This window comes from Pleurodeles waltl, chromosome 8 (genome assembly GCF_031143425.1).
Source record: "Pleurodeles waltl isolate 20211129_DDA chromosome 8, aPleWal1.hap1.20221129, whole genome shotgun sequence".
Classification (NCBI taxonomy): Eukaryota; Metazoa; Chordata; class Amphibia; order Caudata; family Salamandridae; genus Pleurodeles; species Pleurodeles waltl.
Window position 1 is genome coordinate 1002344764 of NC_090447.1, and position 26986 is coordinate 1002371749.

General features: G+C 46.2%; 1 protein-coding gene across 2 annotated transcripts in view; it reads left to right on the plus strand.

Annotated features, from left to right (window-relative positions):
* Window positions 1-26986, plus strand: part of KLF12 (KLF transcription factor 12) — a 977710-nt gene that overhangs the window by 275156 nt on the left and 675568 nt on the right. For both annotated transcript variants that reach the window (XM_069205282.1, XM_069205283.1), the window contains exon 3: window positions 19562-19647. In XM_069205282.1, coding sequence (XP_069061383.1) covers window positions 19618-19647 — 30 coding nt within the window. In that variant the 5' untranslated portion in view covers window positions 19562-19617. The remainder of the gene's footprint in view (window positions 1-19561; window positions 19648-26986) is intronic.

Consider the following 26986-nt stretch of genomic DNA (forward strand, 5'->3'; position numbering starts at 1 on the left):
CAGATAGGAGGGAAAGGGAAAGAAGAGAAGGAAGGGAAGAGATGAATTACAGAAGAAGAGAGGAGGAGAAGACTACAGAAGAAGAGAACAGATGAAGAGAAGACTACAGAAGAAGAACACAGATGAAGAAAAGAACACAAAGGATGGGGTGCAGAAGAAGAGAAGAACACAGATGAAGAAAAGAACACGAAGGATGGGGTGCAGAAGAAGAGAAGAACACAGATGAAGAAAAGAACACGAAGGATGGGGTGCAGGAGAAGAGAAGAACATAGATGAAGAAAAGAACACGAAGGATGGGGTGCAGAAGAAGAGAAGAACACAGATGAAGAAAAGAACACGAAGGATGGGGTGCAGGAGAAGAGAAGAACACAGATGAAGAAAAGAACACGAAGGATGGGGTGCAGAAGAAGAGAAGAACACAGATGAAGAAAAGAACACAAGGGATGGGGTGCAGGAGAAGAGAAGAACACAGATGAAGAAAAGAACACGAAGGATGGGGTGCAGAAGAAGAGAAGAACACAGATGAAGAAAAGAACACGAAGGATGGGGTGCAGAAGAAGAGAAGAACACAGATGAAGAAAAGAACACAAGGGATGGGGTGCAGGAGAAGAGAAGAACACAGATGAAGAAAAGAACACGAAGGATGGGGTGCAGAAGAAGAGAAGAACACAGATGAAGAAAAGAACACGAAGGATAGGGTGCAGAGGAGGAGAAGAACACAGGAGAGGAGCAGAACACGAAGGGAATGCGGTGAGGAAGAAGAGCAGAACACGAGGAGAATGCGGTGAGGAAGAAGAGCAGGAAACGGAGGAAAATGGATACCAGAAGGAAGAGCGGAAAGCGAAGGAAAATGGGCAGAGAGAGGACAGCAGAGGTACGAATAAAAGTTGGAAGAGAGAGAGTTCAGGATACAGAGGTGAGTAACGAGGGGCTGGACGGGGGGAGCGCAGGGGGTACTTACGGTTTTGCTGGAAGGTGGCAGGAGCCTGGGCAGGTGGAGCTGCAGCGGCGGGGGAAGCGACCTACCCTAGGGTTAAGGGTTCTATTAAACTTTGTAAGGGCACCAGTAGGAATTTAATTCTTCTGCTCATATATCAAAAAGTGACCCTGTTTTACTTTTTTCATCCTCCTGTCAATAGATTGTGTACCATTTATTACTTCCTTTTTAAATATATTTTATTTGGAAAAACATCACCAAATAGAAATTCATAACAACCAAGAGTACCAAAGTCAAAGGACTATTGAAAATCATTAAAGGGAAGTACTTACAAATGAAGGTCATAAAGTGCAAAGTGCATCATAACTAGCAAGTCATCAAAGAATCTATATAATACAAGACATTACAATGATAGCCTGCCGTGACCAGCCAGAACCAAAAGCATCAATGTACTGAGTGGGTAGAAAATCTGATTTTATCTATTTCTATGTTTGTCATTGACTATAACAGACATTTCAAAAGAACAGATGCATTTTTGGCTTCACACATTCGGCTGGGAGCCTCCCTTAGCAACCAGTATTGATCCAGCACCATTCTGGCCAGAGAGATGGCAAAAAATATATCCCTGTGTTTTTTGGCTGAGATCCGAGGTGAATGCCTCAGTAGTAACTAATAATCCCAGACAATATTGACATGAAAGATCCCATTGAGCTTCCTACAAATGTGCTCCCAATAACCTCATAGAATCATACATGGGGCAAAATATGGACACCTCCAGCTCCATGCATTGCTAATCCTGTCTCAACTTCATATTATGCAAATAGTGCAGAGTGTAATAGAAATCATTGAGAAAATTTCAAATGATGGCCTTTAACCCAAGAGACATTGAGCACACTCAGTGCAAAGGGGTTACTGCTCTTGATACAATTGTGAGTCACCTCAACCCCTAGATATCTATTCAACGTATCCGTCCTAAGTTTAGATCAACCCTCCCCTGGATCTCCACCAAGAGAATCCTTTTCCCTTTTCAAACTCGATAAAAAATGATGGATTTGTAAATACCTAAAAAATCCCATGCGGGGAAGGGTCTCATAAGATAAAAGTTCAACAATTGTCCCAGAGTAAAACATTTAGGCCTATGTGTATACTTTTTTAGCGCCGCATTTGCATAATTTTTTTACGCAAAAGCAGCGCAAATTTCCAAAATACAATTGTATTTTGTAAGTTTACGCCAATTCTGCGTCAAAAAATGAGGCTAATGTGGTGCTAAAAAAGGATAAATATGAGCCTTAGAGTCCATCCAACACTCCTCTTAAAGTACACAGAGTCACTGATACCTGTGCATGGCACAATAGCATTTCCCCAGGGCAAGTACTTGGAGAATATTGGACCCAAAGATGATGGTTCCCTACCCAGAACCATAGTGAGTTGTGAAATGTAAGTAGCAAAATAGTACATCTGTAAAGAGGGTAGAGACAAGCCACCTCTATCCCTGAGAAGTTGGAGATGCTACAATGGGGTTTCTTGTAGCTTGATATGAATTTCCGCCAACTAGCTTCAATTTTATTAAAGAAACCCTTTGATAGATAGAGATATATGCACCTAAAAAGGAAGAGATATTGACGTACAGTAACCATTTTTAAAGGGTTATATCTTCCAATCAGACCTAAATGCAGTTTGTTCCGTATGCTCAGAACCTCTATGAACTGTTTGTTTATTTTACCAAAATTTAGCTCCATTATTTCCTCCATCCACAGAGTCAGTTGTACTTCAATGTATGTTGCAGACCGTACCGACCTCCTGTCTTGGGTCGGGGCGGTGGCATTCACTAAAACCTCTGTTTTATCAGAATTGAGTTTACACCCTGACACGTAACCGAATTCTATCCCCACTGACTCCACCACTGTTAATGAGTAAGCTGTGGTTAAAGTTAAAATAGCCATGTCATATGCATAGGCAAGAACTTTGAGATCGAGAGGGTGTGAATGCAATGTACTAATGAGGTCTGCAAGTTGTAAATATTGGATATAAGGTTTGATATACAATGCAGAGTTGGGGTGAAATAGGACACCCCTACCAGGTGCTTTGGTAATTTCAATTGGGTCTGAAAAGGTCCCAGCACAAAGAACCCTGGCCTCCAGTCCCATATACAGTTGCTGCACTTGTGACAAAAACCCAGGCCCATAAATGCCCAGATAAACTACCAAGAGACTTGATCAAATGCCTTTTCCGTAGCTAGCATAATCAATCCTGCAGGAGCCACTGAAACTGAGGCTACCATCAGGGCTGTTATTCCCATATTAACATGTGAGGCTGTATCACATAATTTTGGCTTGAGTAGTGGTTCAGCATGCCATGAAAGTACTTCAGATTATACATTTTTTATTTAATATTTATATTCTTATTTTCCTAATAACCACCTGGCAACTCTAGGAGTGTTACTTTCAGATCCCTTACAACGAAGGCATAGATCTAGGATTGATGGTTAGTGTCTCAAAATATTTACTTCATAGGAAGAATCTGAAGTGATGTATGACCCAGTATTATATTAGACCTTCTTGTGGCTTGACTAGTTTACTTGCAAACCTTTTATAACTCTTGCAGCTTTGCCATTTACAACGTTAGTAGTTATAAATTCCAAACTCTTTGTGCTAGAATCAGTGATAAAGGTTGTTTGCCCCAAACATTAAATGCCTCCAAGATTTGTGCCTCACAAATGTCAATTTTGACTCTAAAAAATGTTTGCAAATATGTATCATTTCAGTCATATGGCACAACCTTCTTCAAATGTAATATTTGTCCTCCTAAGAGAAATATCTATTATTCACTTTAAGACTGCTTTAAATTGCCCAGGGCTGAGGATTTAGTTGACGGTCATTATGACTGCAGAACAAAATTCTATCACTTGCTAGAGCCACTTGATGGAGCCAAAAGTTCGGTGACAATGTAGCCGGGGTCTCATCATGACATTTTGGAAGAAACTGAGTAAATACAAGTATAAATACATTCACTTATACTGGTGCAAGCAAATGGCATGAAATATGTGGGTAAATAACAACAAAGTTTAACATTCCTAGGAGAATTATAAAGGCGAAGTGAAAGACTGTTCTACTTAAAAAAGTGAAGCCTGAAGTATGGGCAGATTAAGCAAAGCCCCTGTCTTTTCCATGGTATGTAACTCAACAACGTTTGCACATGACTAGACATTCCCCGAATGTCCTTGAAGTTTTGCTAGGAAAAGTATTTGCCCCAGGAAGTGCAAAACTATAAGATGCGCCTGTGAACATGACTTCAGCTTTGATTAAACTGTAATTTAATTTAATTTCTAATGTCATAAATAATCTTAGAAGTTGGAATACCATTGACCCTGTCAATCAGATGGTTGTGACTACATTATTATTAATTGGTTTGAGGATGTATTGTTACTTAAGGACGTTTAATTTGTAGGTGTTACTTTTTGGTATAAATAATGTGAGGCCATAAGCATTACATTCGGTGTGCAAGTTATAGTTTCCACGGCTGTTTTGTGAGTTCTGGATTGCAGAGCTAACTATTCTTAGGGAATTTCATACTTTTTGGATTTAATTCGTAACCATAACAGTAATTTATCAAAGGTTTTGTAAACTTCAGAGATTTTTTTTAGACATGCATTTTAATATCATAATTTTTACCATATCTTTTCTGTAGCTCTTTTAGTCAATGTTTCTATCTTTCACCCAGTGGAGTGCAGATAGTTAGAAGCCCTCTTTGTCTTTGGTAGTCCACTAATCACACAGGAGGTTTACACTACATCTAGCTCCGTAGGTGGTGTGAAGCTTATTAAGAAAGGCAATATTGAGCATCCGTTCTAAAACACATTTGTGTGACATTAAAACTAGGGGACAGATTTATCATTCTTTCATGCAGCGCAACACATAGGCATCCATTGTTCCTGCATGCGTCCTCCCTGGCCCCCCACCTCCACCCCTAAAAATTACCACGACCCCCCCTAACACCATACCAACCCCCCACCCTTGCCCCTAAAACTACCCCCGCCCGCCCCTAAAACTGACCCCCACCCTACCCCCAAAACCTAAAACAACCCCAACCCCCACCTCATCCCTGATACCTAAAGTACCCCCACCACTAAAACTACTCCGAGCCCCCCACCCTGCCCCTAAACCTAAACCCCCAACCCGCCCCTAAAATTACCCGACCCCCCCAACCCACCCCTAAAACCTAAAACCCCAACCCCGCCCCTAAAACTGACCCCCACCCTACCCCCAAAACCTAAAACAACCCCCACCCAATCCCTGAAACCTAAAGTACCCCAACCCCCACCCCTAAAACTACTCCGAGCCCCCCACTCTGCCCCTAAACCTCAACCCCCCTAACCCCCCACCCCGCCCCTAAAATTACCCGACCCCCACCCCTAAAACCTAAAACCCCAACCCCCACCCCCGCCCCTAAACCAGAAAATACCCCACCACCCCCGGCCCTAAACCTAAAACCCCGAACCCCCACCCAGCCCCTAAACCAGAAAATACCCGACCCCCCAACCCTGGCCCTAAACCTAAAACCCCGACCCCCCACCCCGCCCCCCAAACAGAAACTACCCCGACCCCCCACCCCCGGCCCTAAAACGTAAACCCCGACCCCCCACCCCTAAAACAGAAAATACCCCGACCCCCCGGCCCTAAAACTTAAACCCCAACCCCCCACCCCCGCCCCACTTACCTGAATCGACGCCTCGTCGCGTCGTCCTCCTCAGCCGACTCCCTTGTTTGTGCCTTAACCACGCATGTGCGTTGTTCAGCACATGCGTGGTTAAGGCACAAAGGGGGTCATTCTGACCTCGGCGGTAAAAGCCGCTTACCGCCGGTTAGAAGGCCGCCACAATACCGCCGCGGCCGCGGTCAGCCGCCACGGACATTCTGACCCACAACTGCAAAACCTCCAAAAATCCGCCCTCCACTGCAGTCCGCCACATCAGCGGCCAGCGGTAAACTGGAGAAGACCAAACCTCCACCGCCACGCCAACAGAAATACGCCCATCCCATTATGACCCGCAAATCCACGCGGCGGTCATTCAACCGCGGTATTCCATTGGCGGTACACACCGCCGCGGTCAAAATACACACACCTTTACAAACCCCTACCACATTGGACAATTTGAAAGGCACACTCCTGAAACACATACACACACCACTCCCACACATCCAATACCATATAAAACACACACCCACATCACCCACAAACCCCTACCAACAAAAACCAGAGACGAAGGAGAGAGAGACACATCAGAGAATAGATAGCCAGACACACAGAGGCACACCACAACATCACACACACCACATAGAAGCACAAAGCACCACACACCAACACACACATCATCACATACACCACCCCACACCTCATACACACCACCCCATGGCACCACAAAGGCACCCACGCTTTTCGGACCAAGAACTCCGGGTCATGGTGGAGGAAATCATAAGAGTGGAACCTCAGCTCTTCGGCTCACAGGTTCAGCACACCACCATAGCAAGGAAGGCGGAGCTCTGGCAGCGGATCGTGGACAGGGTCAACGCGGTGGGACAGCATCCCAGAAATAGGGACGACATCCGCAAACGATGGAACGACCTATGGGGGAAGGTGCGATCGATGGTCTCGCGACACAACATCGCAGTGCAGAAGACTGGCGGGGGACCCCCACCCACTCAACCCGAATTCACAGCATGGGAGCAAGAGGTACTAAACATCCTGCATCCTGATGGCCTCGCTGGAGTACACGGAGGAATGGACTCTGGTAAGTACAAGGCCAACCACTTCACCCCCCACCCCCAGCATGCTAACCCCCACCCTCACCCCCAACCCCCCAGCACACATCCTCCCTGAGAATGTCTCTCCAGCACAACCCACCCAACACCAACCCCTGCATGCCATCCCCAAACTATGGACACCCATCACCTAAGCATGACCACTGCACATACCCATCCCCCCCCCCCCACAAAACACCCTCACAACACCTCCCCCAAGGGAATGCCAGCACTGGGGGACAAGGGCACCCATAAAACGCAAGCTAATGCACAGACAGAAACAATAACCATACCCTCTTACCCCATGCAGGACCCGAACGACAACACACCGGTCAGGAGGGACCAGAAATGTCCATCCCACCCCCGGAACAGGCCCCTAGTGATGACAGCAGCTCTGTCGACCTGGACCCTGATGACCAGCCCGGACCATCGGGGACCTCTGGGCAGTCGGTTCCCCTCACCCAGACACAGGCCACTGCAGACCCAACCCCCTCTGGGAACAACAGCACAGCTCCCACCCAGCGGGCCCATGCCTCTGTCTCTAGGACAGGTCAAGCAGCGGTGTGTCTACCACTACAGGGCCCCCAGGGTAACCCACCAACCCAACAACAACAGGGACCTGGGGGCAGTGGGAGTGGGCACACCGTCCAGGGGACAGAGGCCCAGGGAAACAGGGCAACTCGGAGGGCTGCTGTGCGACAGGGGGGGGAGGAGAGGCCCAGGGAACCCACTCTCCAAGAGGCCCTCACCACCATCATGGCAGCCTACCACCACTCACAAGAGACGATGGCGACGGTACTGGCCAGGTTCCAGGAGATCCAGGCACAGCAGGAGCAACGCTACATGGGGTTCAGCGACCAACTCAGCAACATCTCAACCGCTATGGGGAGCATAGTCCAGGCCCTGAACCGTATAGAGGACACGTTTCGGGACCATGTGGCATCACACAGGGCCCCTGTCACTAGCCAGGAACAGGAACAGCCTACCACCTCCGCCGGCGCTAGTGGACAGGAGGCCCCACCACAACGACAGCCCACCAGAACCCCACCTCCTGCTGAACAACAACCACCCCGCAAAAGGAGCCTGAGATCAAAAAAAACGACAGAGTAGGATGTCAAGACCCCCGCCAGCATCACATACCCCCTGAAGTCCTCCCACTGTTCAACATTGCCACCCTGTCAAACCTTGAACTGCCCCTGCTCCATCCTGCCACAGGCATATGGACAATGCACCTGTGAGACTGAGAACTGGACTCTGCCATGGACATTACTCCACCCCCACCCATCACTGTTTCACTATCATGTACCAATATCTATGCACTAATAATAAATCACACATTGCACTGAAATCAATCAGGACTCAGCCTGTCTTATTTACAAATGTATGACACATTACATATCAATTACGTATTTTTAACATTGTGAATTACACATACCGAGGTAACTTAGCATTAGTCCATGGGCCAACCAAGCCGAGGTCACGCAGTGGCTCATACAGCACAGAAAAGGGAAGGGAAAATCAAACATCATGTTTATAGTTCTGGGGGGAAATCGACAAAGTTGAGATGCAGGAGGCTTTCAGGAAATGTAAAATGGCATGGGTGATTATTACCTGTGTGCTACTGAAAATACTGTTCTATTACTCTGTCCCTGTTGTCTGTGTCGTCCTCTGAGTCTTCCTTCTCTTCACTCTCCGCAGGCTCCACAGCTGCTTCAACACCACCATCTGCACCATCCTCCTGCAGGAAAGGAACCTGACGTCGCAATGCCAGATTGTGAAGCATACAGCAGGCCACGATAATATGGCACACCTTCTTTGGTGAGTACATCAGGGATCCCCCTGTCATATGCAGGCACCTAAACCTGGCCTTCAGGAGGCCAAAGGTCCTTTCGATGATCCTCCTAGTTCGCCCATGGGCCTCATTGTACCGTTCCTCTGCCCTGGTCCGGGGATTCCTCACTGGGGTCAGTAGCCAAGGCAGGTTGGGGTAACCAGAGTCACCAATTAGCCAGACACGTTGTCTCTGTAGCTGCTCCATCACATAGGGGATGCTGCTATTTCGCATAACATACGCGTCATGCACTGACCCTGGGAACTTGGCATTTACATGGGAGATGTACTGGTCAGCCAAACAGACCACCTGGACATTCATCGAGTGATAACTTTTTCTGTTTCTGTACACTTGCTCATCGTCTTTTGGGGGTACCAAAGCCACATGGGTCCCATCAATGGCACCAATGATGTTGGGGATATGTCCAAGGACATAGAAATCACCCTTAACTGTAGGCAAGTCACCCTCCTCTGGGAAAATGATGTAGCTCCGCATGAGTTTCATCAGGGCAGACAACACTCTGTTCAAAATCTTTGAAAACATAGGCTGAGACATTCCAGATGACATGGCCACTGTTGTCTGGAATGACCCACTTGCAAAAAAATGGAGGACTGACAAAACCTGCACCAGAGGGGGAATCCCTGTGGGTTGGCGGATGGGGGACATCAGGGCTGGCTCCAGCTGGGCACACAGTTCATGGATAGTGGCACGGTCAAGTCTGTATCGAAGTATTATATGGCGTTCTTCCATTGTCGACAGGTCCACCAGCGGTCGGTACACGCGAGGATTCGTCCTTCTCCTCACAAGTCCCAGCGGACGGTGCCTAGGAAGGACAACATGGAGCACAGAGTCAGGCAAACCACAGGTACGTACAGACAGCTTGCACAGTTAAAGAATGGCAATGGGTTGAAAGGCGTGTATGTGTGGCAATGCAAGGCCTAGGCCTGTGTGTCGCAGTCAAAATTAAGCCATGTAGGCCCTTGAAATGGCGGCTGCCTGACCTGTGAAGTGGGACAATGGGATGTGAGGTCAATGCGCTGGCGGGGCACACCGTGGCGGTAGGCGGTGGAAGACCGCGGCGCAAAGCCGCATTGGTTAACATTGAACCCTATGGGTTTCAGGAGCCAATGACGATGTGCGCCGGCGGTCGCGGTACGCACTGCCGCGGTACGCACCGCTGCGTGCGTGACCGCCATTTCCTAGCTGATTGATCACTCGAGACCTGATCATCCACAGGAGAGGACCTATACTGCAAGTGCTGCTGTGACCTCGGTCTGGAAGTGACAATGGCTGCTGCGACTGGGGAAAGGGCCCCTGCCTTCACATCTGAACAGTTGGAGAAGCTCGTGGATGGGGTCCTCCCCCAGTATGCGCTACTCTACGGTCCTCCAGACCAACAAGTGAGTACACCGGGTGCACATGGAATGGGCTATGCCTGTGTGGATTGGGGTGGATGTAAGTTGGTGGGGTGGGGGGCGAATGAGGAGTGCAACGCACGACAGATGAGAGCATGTGCCATATGGCAAAGTTGGTGGGGGGGGGCAATCACATCTAACATGCAGGTCATTGATGATTTCCTCCTTTCCACCCTGTACATGTCAAATAGGTCAGCGCCCATCAGAAGATCGAGATTTGGCGTGCCATCGCCAAGGAAGTCCGGAACTTGGGGGTCCACAACAGACGGGGCACCCACTGCCGCAAGAGGTGGGAGGACATCCGCCGCGGAACAAGGAAGACTGCAGAAACACTGCTGTGGATGGCCTCCCAACCTAGGAGGGGTGCCAGTCGCACCATCCTGGCGGTGGCCTACCCTGAATTGGATGGGCGCTTTAAGACATCACAGCAGACACAAGGGGGTGAGTATCAGCACATTCTCCTATCTTTCTGCGCAGTGGAGGCGTCTGGGTGGGGGAGGAGGGCTGTGGGTGACATTAGGCCAGGGCGCTTTCTGTAGTGTAGTCCTCTCCCTTAGGCATGGCCCTGTGCCCCCGGCCCCCACCTCTGGAGGGTGACAAGTACAGCCATTGATGGTCCAGCATCACCCATGTGTGCGTTTGACGTCTCTTGGCCTGTTGTCCTAGTCAGTAGTACTGAGTAGTGTACCCCGAATGCGCGGCTTAGTGCATGAGGCTCCTGTGTCTGTCCTCTCCGCCAACGGTGTTGACACTGCATGCACTCAACCTGGTCTTCTTTTTTCTCCCCCCACCCTTTCTCTTCATCTTCTTGTGCATGTGTGCATTAGCATCATCAGGCGGAGGAGATTTGGCATCGGAGCACGAGGGAGCTGCAGGACACAAGGCCCCGGTGGGCCCAGGAACAGACACCGAGGGCACCAGTGATCCGGAGGGCGAGGGGAGCACCACAACGGGGACCGGTGGTGACACCAGCGACTCAGACACGTCCTCGGATGGGAGCTCCCTAGCGGTGGCGGCAACATCCGGGCCCCCGCCTCTACAGGTACAGCCGCCACCCAGCGCACCAGCACCGCCCTCCCAGCAGCCCCTCAGCCTACGCTCCGTGCCCGCTCGCCCAGGAAGGTGCGCGTCTCCTTCGCCCCAGGCACCTCAGCCCCTGCCCCTGCTGCCCTCAGTGCGGAGCTCATTAACCTGGTGAGGACGCTCATTGTTGGGCAGACAACCCTTTTGAATGCCATCCAGGGTGTGCAAAGGGAGGTGCAACAGAGCAATGCGTACCTGGAGGGCATTCATTCGGGTCAGGCTGCCCATCAACGAGCGTTCACTGCTCTGGCCTCAGCACTGACGGCAGCCATTGTCCCTGTTTCCAGCCTCCCTCTTCTTACTGCCTCCAGCCTGTCTCTGTCTCCTGTTCCTCAGCCTATCCCATCAACACCATCAGACCAGCCTGCACACACCTCAACACCCAAGAGCAGCTCATCCAGACACAAGCACCACAGATCCCACAAACACTCACCCAAGCAACACACAGATGCAGACATTCCAGCAGTCACAACCACCTCTGTGTCCCCCTCCTCCTCGTCTCCCTCCTCCCTCCCTGTGACGTCTACACTCACACCTGCATGCACCCCAACATCAGCCAGTGCTTCCATCACCACCTCACCCTCCAGTACAGTCCACACTCGTGCAGTCACCACCCCCACTGCCATTTACACGTCCCCTGTGTCCTCTCCCACTGTGTCTGTCACCCCCTCTTCCAAGACACACAAACGCAGGCAGACACCCACCCAACAGCCATCCACCTCACGTCAGCCTACAGCACCAGCACCTTCACCCAATGACAGCACACCTGACTCTCCTACAACCACATCCTCTTCCTCCACTCCCATCACCACTTCTCCTACCCTTTACCTTGGACCTAAAAAGCTTTTCCTGGCTAATCTTAACCTCTTTCCCTCCGATGAGCTCCCCCCTCCATCTGCAAAAAGTCCCAAGAGCACCGCAGCCACCACCAGCACCGCTTCGAGTGTCACTGTTGTGCATGGGTTCTGGAGTCCACCCTTTGCCAGCAGTGACACATCGATCAGCAGCAAGGACACGTCCAGCCCCCCCCCCCGGCAAGAGGACCCGCAAAAACAAGGGCCACCGTGCAAGGACTGACAGGGCTGCCCCCAAGGAGCAATGTGCGGCCACTTCACCAGCCACACCATCTAGGGGAGGCAAGGGCCCGAGAGCCCCATCAAAGGAGCGGAAGGGCAGCAGGAGCGCGGAGAAGGTGGACCCCACATGTCACATCCCAGCTGGGAAGGAGGACACTAAAGAGGCCAGGAGTCCGTCCCCGAAGGGTCCAGAAACGTCACGGTCCGAGGGCGACTGAGCAGGGAGTGCAGCACCGGTCTGGCTCCCTTGACCTGCTGGATGAGCACCGCTGAAGAGGGCCCGCGGTGCAGAAGAGCACCGCTGAAGAGGGCCCGCCGTGCAGAAGAGCACCGCTGAACAGGGCCCGCGGTGCAGAAGAGCACCGCTGAAGAGGGCCCCGCCGTGCAGTAGAGCACCGCTGAAGAGGGCCCGCCGTGCAGACGAGCACCGCTGAACAGGGCCCGCGGTGCAGAAGAGCACCGCTGAAGAGGGCCCCGCCGTGCAGTAGAGCACCGCTGAAGAGGGCCCCGCCGTGCAGTAGAGCACCGCTGAAGAGGGCCCGCGGTGCAGAAGAGCACCGCTGAAGAGGGCCCGCGGTGCAGAAGAGCACCGCTGAACAGGGCCCGCGGTGCAGAAGAGCACCGCTGAAGAGGGCCCGCCGTGCAGAAGAGCACCGCTGAAGAGGGCCCCGCCGTGCAGTAGAGCACCGCTGAAGAGGGCCCGCCGTGCAGAAGAGCACCGCTGAACAGGGCCCGCGGTTCAGAAGAGCACCGCTGAACAGGGCCCGCGGTTCAGAAGAGCACCGCTGAAGAGGGCCCCGCAGTGCAGAAGAGCACCGCTGAAGAGGGCCCCGCCGTGCAGAAGAGCACCGCTGAACAGGGCCCGCGGTGCAGAAGAGCACCGCTGAAGAGGGCCCCGCCGTGCAGTAGAGCACCGCTGAACAGGGCCCCGCCGTGAAGATAGGCACCGCTGAAGAGGGCCCGCCGTGCAGAAGAGCACCGCTGAACACGGCCCCGCCGTGAAGATAGGCACCGCTGAAGAGGGTCCGCCGTGCAGAAGAGCACCGCTGAACAGGGCCCCGCCGTGAAGATAGGCACCGCTGAAGAGGGCCCGCCGTGCAGAAGAGCACCGCTGAACAGGGCCCCGCCGTGAAGATAGGCACCGCTGAAGAGGGCCCGCCGTGCAGAAGAGCACCGCTGAACAGGGCCCCGCCGTGAAGATAGGCACCGCTGAAGAGGGCCCGCCGTGCAGAAGAGCACCGCTGAAGAGGGCCCGCCATGCAGAAGAGCACCACTGAAGAGGGCCTCGCCGTGCAGAAGAGCACCGCTGAACAGGGCCCGCCGTGCAGAAGAGCACCGCTGAACAGGGCCCGCCGTGCAGAAGAGCACCGCTGAACAGGGCCCCGCCGTGAAGATAGGCACCGCTAAAGAGGGCCCCGCCATCTCAAGGACCGCTCCGCTGGGCCCTTCTTCTCAAGCACCGCTCCGCTGGGCCCTTCTTCTCAAGCACCGCTCCGCTGGGCCCTTCATCTCACGCACCGCTCCGCTGGGCACCGCCGTCTCAAGCACCGCTCCGCTGGGCCCTTCATCTCAAGCACCGCTCCGCTGGGCACCGCCATCTCAAGCACCGCTCCGCTGGGCCCTTCTTCTCAAGCACCGCTCCGCTGGGCCCTTCTTCTCAAGCACCGCTCCGCTGGGCACCGCCATCTCAAGCACCGCTCCGCTGGGCCCTTCATCTCAAGCACCGCTCCGCTGGGCCCTTCTTCTCAAGCACCGCTCCGCTGGGCCCTTCTTCTCAAGCACCGCTCCGCTGGGCACTGCCATCTCAAGCACCGCTCCGCTGGGCCCTTCATCTCACGCACAGCTCCGCTGGGCACCGCCGTCTCAAGCACCGCTCCGCTGGGCCCTTCATCTCAAGCACCGCTCCGCTGGGCCCTTCTTCTCAAGCACCGCTCCGCTGGGCCCTTCTTCTCAAGCACTGCTCTGCTGGGCACCGCCATCTCAAGCACCGCTCCGCTGGGCCCTTCATCTCACGCACCGCTCCGCTCGGCACCGCCGTCTCAAGCACCGCTCCGCTGGGCCCTTCATCTCAAGCACCGCTCCGCTGGGCACCGCCATCTCAAGCACCGCTCCGCTGGGCCCTTCATCTCAAGCACCGCTCCGCTGGGCCCTTCTTCTCAAGCACCGCTCCGCTGGGCCCTTCTTCTCAAGCACCGCTCCGCTGGGCATCGCCATCTCAAGCACAGCTCCGCTGGGCCCTTCATCTCACGCACCGCTCCGCTGGGCACCGCCGTCTCAAGCACCGCTCCGCTGGGCCCTTCATCTCAAGCACCGCTCCGCTGGGCCCTTCTTCTCAAGCACCGCTCCGCTGGGCACCGCCGTCTCAAGCACTGTTTATGGCCCACCATGCCTCCTCCTTGACCAGTGGAGACTGTCATCCACCTGATGGACTGTGGCTTTGCACTCCCCAGGATAGTACAGTGGGCAGCCCATCCACTGTAGAGACATTGAGAGACTGTGGCTTTGCACTCCCCAGGATGGTACAGTGGGCAGCCCACCCACTGTAGAGACATTGAGAGACTGTGGCTTGGCACTCCCCATGATGGTGCAGTGGGCAGCCCACCCACTGTAGAGACATTGAGAGACTGTGGCTTTGCACTCCCCAGGATGGTACAGTGGGCATGGTGGCTCCTCGTGGATCTGGCGTCGTGGACTCATGTGGCTGTGGTGCCCCCCCCTTCCCTTCCCCCTGAGGTGCCTGTAGTTTTTACATCTGATGCCCCTGCAGTGTTCTCTCCAAAGGACTCAGGTCTCCTGTGTGGGCTTTGCCCTTGTTTCTCAAAACTTTGGCCCACGGACATAATGAATTCGTAGGATGTGCAGGACTTGTTACTTCAGTTATACACTGATGTGTATATCATTTGTTTTCTTGTAAATATCTTTCATGGTTGTACGATAATTTTCAGGAGCTTTTTGGTACATAAATATTTATTCTAAATTTGATTATGTCATAGCATTTTTCAGGGGTGTTTGGGTGGTGTCACTGTGACTTGTTGCTCTGCATTGGTGTGTACATAGTTGGGGGGGTGGGTCGCATATGTGTGTGGCCGTAACCTTTCGTCCTCCCCCTCCCGTGTGTCGTAGGTGCAGTACTCACCGTTGTCGTCTGCGCCGGACTTCGTACTCGTGGTAGATGAGAAGGTAGACGAGAGCAGGTAGGATGTTTAATTCGGGTTCCATGCTGTCCACCTTCCTCCTGGAGTGCGTAGTGGTGTGCGTTTTCCCGTTCGTAGTCTGTTTCCGCCGTGTTTTTATCGGCAGTGCTCCCGCCCCGGAAAAGGTGGCGGATTGGTGAGTTGTGATAGTGTGGGCGGTACATTGTCTGCCGCCTGGCTGATGGCGGTGACCGCCGCGCTGTTTGTTTGTACCGCCGTGGCGGTCGGAGTGTTAAAGTGGCTGTCTGTGTTGGCGGTTCCCGCCAGGGTCAGAATTCCATTTTTTTGACCGCCAGCCTGTTGGCGGGTTGGCCGCCGCTTTAACACCGACCGCCAGGGTTAGAATCACCACCAAAATAACGAAGTCGTGGTTAAGGAAAGCAGTGTTCTGCTTTCGTTAACCAGGACTTCGTTGTTCGGGAGTCGGCCTTAAGGCCGTTTACCGTACCAGTTGGTATGAGCGTTCCCTTTATTATCTTACTGGGTGCAAGCAAGCTATTATTTTATGCTTAAAGGCTTCCTTCCTGATCATTAGCAGGTCAATGGTATTTCAGCCACAATTAAACATAGATTCCAAGGCTGTTTTTCTGAAGTTTCTCACAAAACCTTATTTTTTTCAGGTAATCATAGTCTTTTGCTGTTACATATTTACTATAGGAGCAGCTTCGAGCTGTTCTTCCATAGACCTACATTACCAGAGCCAATGAATTGGGGCCAGGTGTAATTGTGATATTGAAAAAGATAAAGATCTACTCAAAGTTCATATGCCATTAGACAGGTTTACTGACTGAACACAACCTTAATGACAAACATAAAATTGATTTACTTTACTGAACTAGATGGGCTGATTGCTAACAAACAGCACATTGTATTGTGCCAAGGGTTCATGGAAGAACAGAGCAGAAAATATAATGCGATCTGTCATCTGAAACATGTAATTTTTCATGCGTGGTTCCTATAGAAAAGTATGTTAGTTATTGATGTTATTTTTTTAAGAATTGTACAGCTTTATAGCTTCATATTTGCCATGAGGAGCATTGACTAACAATGTTTTGAACAATGGTTACATTTAAAACGGTTAATTTCGTTATGTTTTATTTGCCTCTAGCAAATTGGTCCAGCAGTGTATTCTGACATATTTTAGTTGCTCCTTTCTCTAGGGTTTTAGAATCAATGTGCTTGTTACTGAATCTAGGTTATGTGATGTGGCATCTAATTTGGTGTCACAGCTGTTGCATTGTATTTCCTTTTGCAGTAAGCTATACCTAATCAATACCTTTTTAATATCCTAACAGGAGATAAACGTCTTAGTGGCTGTTCGGAAAATGCATTTTGTAGTGCGTTCTGTAGTGTTAAAAACATGCTACTAAATCTGTTCACAAACCTACTTGAGGTGTTTATGCCTCTGCCTCTTTTATTCCTTTCTGTGCGGCGATCTCTGCACACATAAGTATACGTTTTGGTAGGAAAATTGAGAGACACACATGGGAGTGGCTTGAAAATGGGGAATACTTATGAATTAAGGGGAGGGGATTACGGAGGAGCACGGAAAAGTGTGATTTAAGGTTTAAAGGGGCTAAGGATGTCAGGGAGCGGTTTATGGAGGATTGTCAATCCACCCACAAAAGAGGAATGGAGCTATTGACAAAGGTAAGTTACACTTGTGAGTAGTTTACATCTGCAAATTTACTCTGACAATTTTGAGTAACTTTACTACTTTTAGCTATTCACAAAATATTAGTGCAAAATTACTCAAAAGTGTAGCTAATCAGGTCTCCACCTCCTGAAAAGGGGATGGAGCCTAACTTAGGAATGTAAGTTACTGCTAACATTACTACTAAAGTGTAGTCCACTGTCCCAGTAGTAGTGATTCTTTCCTTGACACCCAACTTCTCTTCCTAGAAAATACATTTGTCTACCCCACCCCCCTGCATTCTTGCTATATACTACATAAAGCTGACAGCTTCCCTTACCTCGGCTCTGCCCATCCATGCCATGCTTTTCTCTGTTGTTCTCTTCTGTTTTCAAACCTGCACAATCTCCTGCCAGTCAAGTATGCTGGAATATAGCCCAGTTCTACACTGCAAGCTTGGAAGCTATGTCTGCACAAAAGCAGGCAATAGGAGGGATAAGTAACCCACCTGTTTGAAGGTCCTAACTACTCAGAACTACGCAGGTGAAGCATTTTTTCTCCTGCCCTGAGCCTGGAGTTAAGCCATCAGAAGTTGCTCCAACTGCTTATCCAGAAGTGACAGCTTCAACTCAAGTCTGAAATTGGCCCGATTGCTAGACTAAAGTGATGGCTTCTTGAGAAGCATTATGTCTAGCACAAATCTCAAATCCCGAAAGATGTCCTCAGTAGCCAGTGAGTCGGTGATGGATTTGCAGGTTCAGCAGCATTGCCTCTTCAGACATGCATTAAATCTACTAACTCATAATATTGGATATTTTCTTAACTTAATGGTCTGTGAGTCGATGGTCTCCATTTGTAGCATCTGTTCTGCCCTTCAGCCAGTGAAAATAGCATTCCTTTCATCCCTTCACTTTACTGCAGTTTTTTATCCATTTTATAAGCAATGCATATTCAGGTCGTTTAAAAGGTCAAATATTAATAGGTTTAGATTACAGTGTTTAGTTGTATAAAAACACACAATTGCCACAAATGGTTTGTTTAGTACATTTTTAAAATTAGCAAGAATGATCACCTTTCATGCGCCTGCTACGTTCAGTAAATGTTTACACTGTAAACCTAACGGTGTTCATATTCACATCCCAGGCTGTTTCTGCTTTGCAGGGCAAATAAAATATGAATGTGTCTTACTTGCTCTTTATATTTTAGGTACCAAATAAAAGAGTGCAGAGTATGTAGCTTAAACAAACGAGTATTTGCTTGTGTTAGGATACATCGTGTTCCTTGTTATAAATGTTTCCACTTTTGTTGTTGAATGTTTCTTTATCCTTTGATATGGTTTAGGAAATCATTGTGGTATTTTCCATCGCTCGCCTGGACATATGAGTAATCCTTTTTTACATCTTTTTTTTAAATTTGATTGTAATGAATATTTGTAATGCAGGGTACCAGCACATCTGCCAAGACAGAAGGTTGCTTATAGTCTGCAGTACATGATATTGGTCAGGAGCAGCATCTAGACAGCTTTGGACCTGTGATGTTCAACCCGTCCCAGAGATCCAGTTATTGATATATTTTTTTGTCACCTGTGCTTTCTGACTATAAAGAGAGACTACCTACTTTTATTTGTTAACAAACAAATATGTATTCTGCATGAGTCCAGAGATAACAATGGTCGTCTAAAATATTAGAACAGCACTTTTTTCAAGAAGGAGGACCAACATTACTCAACTTCTAAGTTCTCTGAGACTCTAAAGAAAAGCAACTTACCTGTAATTATAGCATCCTATTCACAAATATATTTTGCCTAAAAACATATGTTTAAGTCTCAAAATACCTAATGTATGCCCGCCAGGGATTCAGAAAGTGAATTCTGACAGGCGTATTATATTTACCACAGTGGATTTCCCTGCCACAGGGATTAATTTGCAGTGCTAAATTCCACTCAAAGAGCGGGGAGTGTGCGTTCCAGTGCGTAACTTACATTAGAAGTTTGGGAATGCCCACAAGCATGTATGTTTGTAGACATTCCCAACTCTGATCCAATCTCTTGCAATTGCTGGAGAATTACTTCAGCCAGTGGCTGGAATATCTACCCTTCAAGGATGCTAAGCAGAATGGATCATCTGTGTTTGCTGTTTTCCTCACAGAGAAAAAAATGCATTTGCACAGAGGGCTCTATTCCCGCTGTGTGGAATTCTACACTACGTATCCACATGGCATTCCCAGTAGTATGTCTGGAAACCTGCACCTAGCACAGATTTCCAAGTATACAACTGAGAATTAAAAGAAATTGTAAAAATACGTTCAGGCGGAGCTGCAGATTTCCTGATTAGGGCATAATAAGTTCTTCAATAGCAAAGACAATGCACGTTTTGAATAAGAAATCATTGAGCAATGGGCAATCCAATAAGTATAAGTTGTGTTGTCACTGCATTGATGTGTTTTTTGTGGTCAATTTAAATATAAGATCTGTGCATTTGAACTGTAATAACTAGTCAATTGCACAACAGACAGTATAGCAACATGTGTACTTTTGCTTATATTTTCTGCAATTAACACATATGTTTTTTTCATTACACATATTTCTGGTCTAGACTCTTCTGACTAATCCTAATGGGTGTTGGATGAAAGGCATCTTGGTATAAAGTCCATGAAGTCATCTATCCTCAAGAAGAGTGGGGTAAGTAATAATTTATCATGATTAAACATGCATGTTGAAGAATTTGAAGAAGGAATAGTTATTCTCCGAAGTTAACTAGCTTCTTTTCATCCAAAAATAAAAGTATAGCATCTTATAAAGCATCAACTTTATACCATCTTTTGATTACAACATTTTCGATTGTTAACATTCAAGATGACACCGATACATTTCTGTGGTATTGCGGGTTTGGGATAACTAAATGAAAAGTTAATAATTGCATGGTATCATACGTTTTTATAGTCTGCACATAGTTAAGGCTAACACAGGCACTATACAAACTAAAGTTCAACATTATTCTCCATCACTACAGTACAGACCATGCTCTCTTGGCTTTGTTGAAGTGGGCTCAACATGCAATAGAAGCTGTGATTCATGTGTGCTGGCCCCCAATTGATTGGAAATTGAAAGTTTTACCTGGCAATGTTTGCTTAATCTGAACTTTCCATTTTAGTAATTACCTCCACCCTAAAATTAAATGTTGTTTTTGAGATGTTTGCACCCAAATATATTATACACACTGTAGAAGCAGGGGCTTTATCTGCTTCAGGGCCACCTGCTACACTATGGATGAATGTGTTCAATTTAATTTCCAAAGTAGTTGCATTAATATTCCCTCATAGAGGAGTGTTGAAAGCCAACAATTAGATAACTTTGCTTTCAAATCCCTTAAAAGGATATTTGCATAGCAGCTGTCAAAGTGCTTAAAGCCTTCTATGATATCACATGTGATTGCCACAGTTGCATTGAAATGTGATTTTCATAAAACAGTACTTGTGAACTATAAGTTAATAAAAATTGCTGTGTCACCATTATTGCTGTGCTGTGTCATAAATACTTGCATTTTCCATCCATATGGGAGAATGTAAAATTTGGTATTGTTGAGAACTTTATTGGTGGCTGTAACTTCGTAAGTGAAAGTCTGTCTGATATCATTGAATTTTCTGCAGTCACCTTCACTGCCCATGTTATTTCCAAATATTGAAGTTGAGTCCGTTGTGTTGGAGTGCATAACTCTTGAAATGGACTTAAAGAACAAACAACTAACATCCTAGACCACATGGAATATAGTGCAAAAGGGGTTCAGCAGAAAGTGGTGAGTGAGCAGAGCGAAGCAAAGTTCGATCTTTACAGGAATCAAGGAAATGTGTTAGCCACAGGGTTTGGCCAACATTGCATGCTTCTGTACCATATATGCACACCCTTGCTATCAACCACAGGGTTGTGATCAATTTAGTGCTGTGAAATCAAGACCCAGATCGACAACTGGAAAAACCCTGTCTTATGTTAGAATTAAAAAGTGAAATAGACAAAAGTGGGAACAATCGAAAACTTCTAAATGTTACTGGGCAACTACAAGCTTAAATGTGAACAGCCTGTGATCCTTAGTCCCCCACTGCTACCATTTTACTCAAATTCCAGGTGAAAAACACAGATACTCTCCCACCATTTCTATGCGAAAACTAGAAGGATGAGTGTAAATAAAGTAATGTGAATTTATAAAGGTACCTATGAAGTATGTGTGCATTGTTTATAGGCAGTAATAGTCAAGTATTGAAGAAGACTTAGAGGACTCAGAAAAGACGTAAAACACCTTCTAGACCTGAGGTAATTTGAACAAGTACAAGCTGTAAGAATAAAAAAGAACAAATCTGAGGAGAAACTGTGCTGCATTATATAAGGACCAACTATACAGGTGATACTGTGTGTCAGTTGTGGTGCTGGACATGTAGATTGCTGTTTAATATGGGATCCTAAAGCCCCTTTGTAATAACAACTGTATGTATGCTCATTAAAAATTGCAGAACTTATTTCAACATCTCATGAGGATGTTTCCACACCAATGGCAACTAAAGGTCACTGTACTTTATTTATTTACGTTGAATGTCTTCATATTTGAACCACAACAAAACATATTTCCCAAACCAAACATCCATAGAAGAAACTCTAAAATGTCTCACTTCATAATCCAATAAGACATATACATCAGAAGATATCTCCTTGTGCATAATAGGTTGATTATGACTCTAAAGCACTGCTCTGCCGTATAGTGTTAAAGCATCCAGTGAAGTAATGTGTAGACACCATAAGAGACTTTCTACCATAATACAACAATCCCAGGCCTCTCCAACACCTTTGTCCATTAGAAATACTTCCACAGCTTAAATGAAATGATGGGCATTATCCACAATACGTGATTCCTTTCCCACAACCTTTACATTATGTATTATTGAATGGGGAAGGCATGGAAAGATGCGTACATACACTTGAACTGTAGTTATTCATATATAAAATGTTGTTTTCATTGCGTTAAAGCATTTTCAGGTTTAGAACTAAGGATCTATCTTATGTAGAGAAATGGCAGTCATGAGTACATACCATACAGTGGATATGCTAACTCTCTTTTACAAAGATGGTCCTGCATTCTGAACATCTGACTGGGAAATCACAAAGGCTTCAGACTCCATCTTCAAATATTAAAATACTGATTTGCTTAATCACGTTGTGGCATTATTATTGTGTCTACCGTCACAGGTCACAAGGTTTATACTGACTTTGTGCCAGATGTCGCTACTGATAACGCGTCCCTTTATGATAATTTATTACACATCAGGACTCGTTTCAGGCCAATGAATCTTTTGACCCAGTTGAGAGACACCTTAGGATGAGATAACTAATCAATATGTCAATCAATACGTCAATAATGTCATCAATATTTATCACAACAATACATTTCACTTTAGTCAAAGTCATTAATCAATTCAAAACACTACCATGACCTTGCAGTCATGAATAACCACACCAGTTTAGTAGAATTTTATGAGTTTTATTCCCTGTTGGTTACAATTCTAAAAGCAGATGTGTTAATCTCAAGACCAAGAAACATAATAGCATAGTCACGATATGGCAACTTTGATAAGATTTCATTAAGGCGAGAATCACAAACATCAAAACATATCACGGCATGAACATAGATCAATTTATCAGAGTGTCAATAACGCGTCAGTTCAACAAAGCATAGATTCGGTCGTTTGTATATTTGCGTCAATTTAGTGAACACCTGTCCTAATCACTGATTAGCATTGGCATGTTGGGCTTCATGCAAAACAATTTAGAACACCAATTTGGAAAACATCGAACTATGGTTTCTGTCAAAAGTAAGCAGTTGAAGGAAAAGCAAACAGACAAATCACAAATTCATTGTCATGATTACCCTTCAAAGTTTAGGTCAGCACACAGGTTCAGACTTCATCTTCAGGGCATCAGTCAAATGGCCATCAGTGAGAACTCAGCTCCGGGGCAGAAGGGGGCACTTCCCTCATAAGGAGGTAAAGTGTAAAATGGGCAAATCTAAGGGCGAGGATGGTTCTAAGCGAACCAATAAGTCACCAAACAGAGTGACAAAGTTTCTGGATAAAATCAATAGCATTCCCTACCTAATTCCTCATGGCTCCCCGTGTCATGGGTTTTTATCCCTTTTTCGTTGTACATTCCCCTATTATTTGATTGGTCCGTGGTTATACCCCACTATCTTTAACCTATTAGAAAATACATTAGGTCATTAATCTTTCACCCCATATTATTTTACAAGTCTCTCATTGGTTCTCCTGTTCGATGTCTTCAGAGGTAGCACATCCGGTATGATTTCATCTTTCTGTAATTCTTTGCACATCTTTTGGTCAGTAGCTCCATTGTCTTTAACCGGTTTGAATGACCTTGTACATTACATTAATCTACACTGTTGCATTTTGTTTAATATCACCCTATAAGCAATGAAGAATTCGTGAGAACGGATCTAGTATGGTTACATTTCAGCTTCTAGTTTGAAGTAAACAAGAGTTCATGTCCTTTTGCGAGTCAGCACATTGCAAGATAGGAAAAATACATTTAATATGAGAGCCAAGCAGCTAAGCTTCGGCTCATGCTAACTTAAGGCCTACAAGGATTTCAGCACAAATTCAATAGCGCAATTATTAATAATTAGTATAAAACTTATTCAGTATAATATTTATAAACATTTTAGTCATCATTATTAGTCCACGTATACATTGACGGCCACTCCCTGTGGTCACATTTCAGGTGCATGTTTAAACAAATACATCAATACAATTACGTAAGTAGCATCATCACACATTAATTCATAAACATTTCGGGTTAATATAGATTATATAAACTACGCTCTCTCACTACCATATTTTTTTAAGTACATTTTGATTCGTATGTATGATTTTCCTTAAAAGATCTTAGGTTTCTATGGTTACTTGTACTTTAGACTCATACTGTTGATATTACCATTAATTTACAAAGATGTTGGTAGCTTTTGATCAACTCAAGTTTTGGTGGGCTTGGTTTTTTATGTTAGTTAGTGGTTTTTCAGAAATGTTATTGTCCCTAAAAGTATTCTTCTTATTACATCTTACTGTGATATTAGGTTTTAGTTTGCTTGTAGATTTCCTAAATTGTCCTTTTATGAATCTTTTTGGTGAAGGTTCATGCGAAACTTTGCATTTTTGCTCCTTTTGCAAAAATGTGACATTTTAAATAAAATATAATATTTAAATTAAATGAACTGTTTCAGCTGCAGCTGCCTGAGTCTGTACCTCAACGGATGTATATCTACTTTAACAACTTTTGTTAACAGGGATCATTGATGAAACATTGATGCAGATTGCTGGTTGTGATACCATAGAGATTACAATTTGAAACACTAGTCCTATTGGACATGTTTTCAGGGAAATTGTTGTGTATGTCAATGGTAACGTAATTAATTTAAAACATTTGTATATCACTCAATAAAAGTAATATACAACCAGAATTAGTACCATAGGTAATACCGGTAGTAGTATCAGTTGATATACACATAATGGTTGCCCAGAAAAGGAGTCCAACAGGATCAGTGTTTTATATAATATACAGACCCAGTACCCGATGGGCACATTGGATTCGTATTTGTTCTAAATATACATGGTTCGGGTTGTGGCACACTCTCACCTCACATCTGGGAAGAGACATTTTAAAACTGAACTATTGAGAATGGCCTTGCCTTTAACTGAATTCAGCACATACTAGGGGTCAAGAGAGATGCATGTTTGAAAATGTTTCACTCACTATGCCCCACCGGACTCCAACTTTCCCACTAACCATCAAGCTAATCTCTTCCTGCTTTCAAAATATCTAAAATAACCGACGAGCAACTCATGGTGCATCAAAAATATGAGTGTATAAATAAATCCATTTCTAGAATTGTGTTTTCAGATCTTCCTTGAGAAAATGTATGGAAATCAATTTTGTGATTAAAGCAACTTAATACCTCCTTGTTTTGCCTTAAATGATTATTTAGCAAGTTCACGAACTCCAGCTGTCATAAAACTTAAAAAAAATAGTGTGTAAACATATTAGATGATACAGATATGGCCAGTGCATTGGAGACATAGGTCCTCATCACAACCCTGGCGGTCGGTGTAGAAGTGGTGGTAATACCGCCAACAGGCTGGCAGAATTTTTTATTTTTTTATTACAAGCATGGCGGTTACCGCCAATCAAAACCGGCACTTCTACACTGTGACCGCCAGGGTGGTAACAACCGCTGGGCTGGAGACTTTGGTCTCCAGCCCAGCGGCCGTCACTAGACCGCTGGCGGTATCAGGACCCCACATACCGCCATGGATTGAAAGGATCATTGAAAGGGCTCAAGACATGTTAGTCGAGGTGGAGAGAAACCTCCACATTCTTGTCCCTTGGAAGAGTACTACCGTGGTAGAAGGTCAAGGAAAAGGTCAAGAGATCTAGTATAGCCATTTGGAAATAAATCGCGAACTGCGTCAGGGACTTGTGTTTAAGGCAATAGTCTAAGGTTCTCAAGCTGTACTAACAAAGATAGGAGAGGAGTTTCTAAAAAAAATGTATTTTCTTTTAATCGTTTCTACCTTTATTTGAAAGGCGCTCATGCTCACATTGACTTTTCGATACGCAAGACTACTCTACTTATGTTTTGCTTTTTTATTTTTTTCTGTCAGCTCTGTTAACACTGAAGAGCACGTGTAAAATCTATTTGGTGTGCTTTTTCCAAACATTCTTTCGTTTCTGGAACCCAAAGTGCCCCCATACATATTATATCTGACATTAGAGACATTTGAAAATGCAGTTTTTCAGTTTTCTGGCTTTCCATTATCCATATAGATGTCTTTAAGACAACTGTCCTCTTTGTAATGTGTTTAAATCAAATTGAGACCTCTAGTCCATAATCCATATTTGATAAACTACATTGTTTTACTTCTCAGGCTCCCTGTGCGTTTGTTGGACTGAATGACAGTGACAAACGTATGGGATGTCTTTCACTCAACACAGCCAAAGTGACATCATGAATATTCAAATTCATCATTAGCATACTTATTAGGCATGTTAATAAGGAAGTAACAGATGCTTGTGCATCCAAGATTGACATGAGGTGCCAAAAGGACGTGAAACAGATCTGCAACAGTACACATGCCTCCTAGTGTGGAGTTCAAGCCCTGCTGCTGTGGAAGTTTGTAACTTGGCCAATGTTCATTGGTGAGGTGTGACATTTTCCTCAGATGTTGTATGATTACACATATATTAGCTACAATCATGCAGCGATAACTAACAATCTTGTGCCGAGACGCAAATTATTTTCAATGTATGCCTGACATGCACCTTAAAAAGTTATAACTTACATGTGGATAATTTAATTATGGTTTTCAAAAGCATAAATCTATGGATATTTTTAAGATACGTTTATTACTCATGACAATGCATTCTACAAGTAACATAAAATGGTACGTGGACTGCAAATGAGTGTGGCACCTGGAAAAATGTTTCTCACAGCGTCATCACTTGCTGTGTATACCGGTATTAACAAGCCAACTCATGTCCACCATACATTTTTATGCATATGCACAGGTACATGTAAAGTTAAACTGCATGTCACTGGTTTTCCAAGGGCTGTGCTAGATTAGTGTTCTGTGAACCCCTTAGTGAAAGTGATGAACACATACTCAGTTCTGAATAGTGATTCACACACTTTTCAGTACATGTAAGTTAAACATGAAGAGTGAATACATGCATGAGTGCTACAAACAGTGAGGAAAAATACACCGAGCTTCCAGATATTCACTGGGTGTATGGAGTATTGATGAAGCGGAAAATGAAGGTTTTACATTTATTAACGCTTAAACGTAGTGTGAAATAATCATGTGTGACTTTAACCGAACTAATAAAGATTGTACAGGGACAAAATGTGCCCTCAGAGTAGTTTGCCAACATTTATAAGCGTGCTTTATATAACGTGGTGTATTAGAAT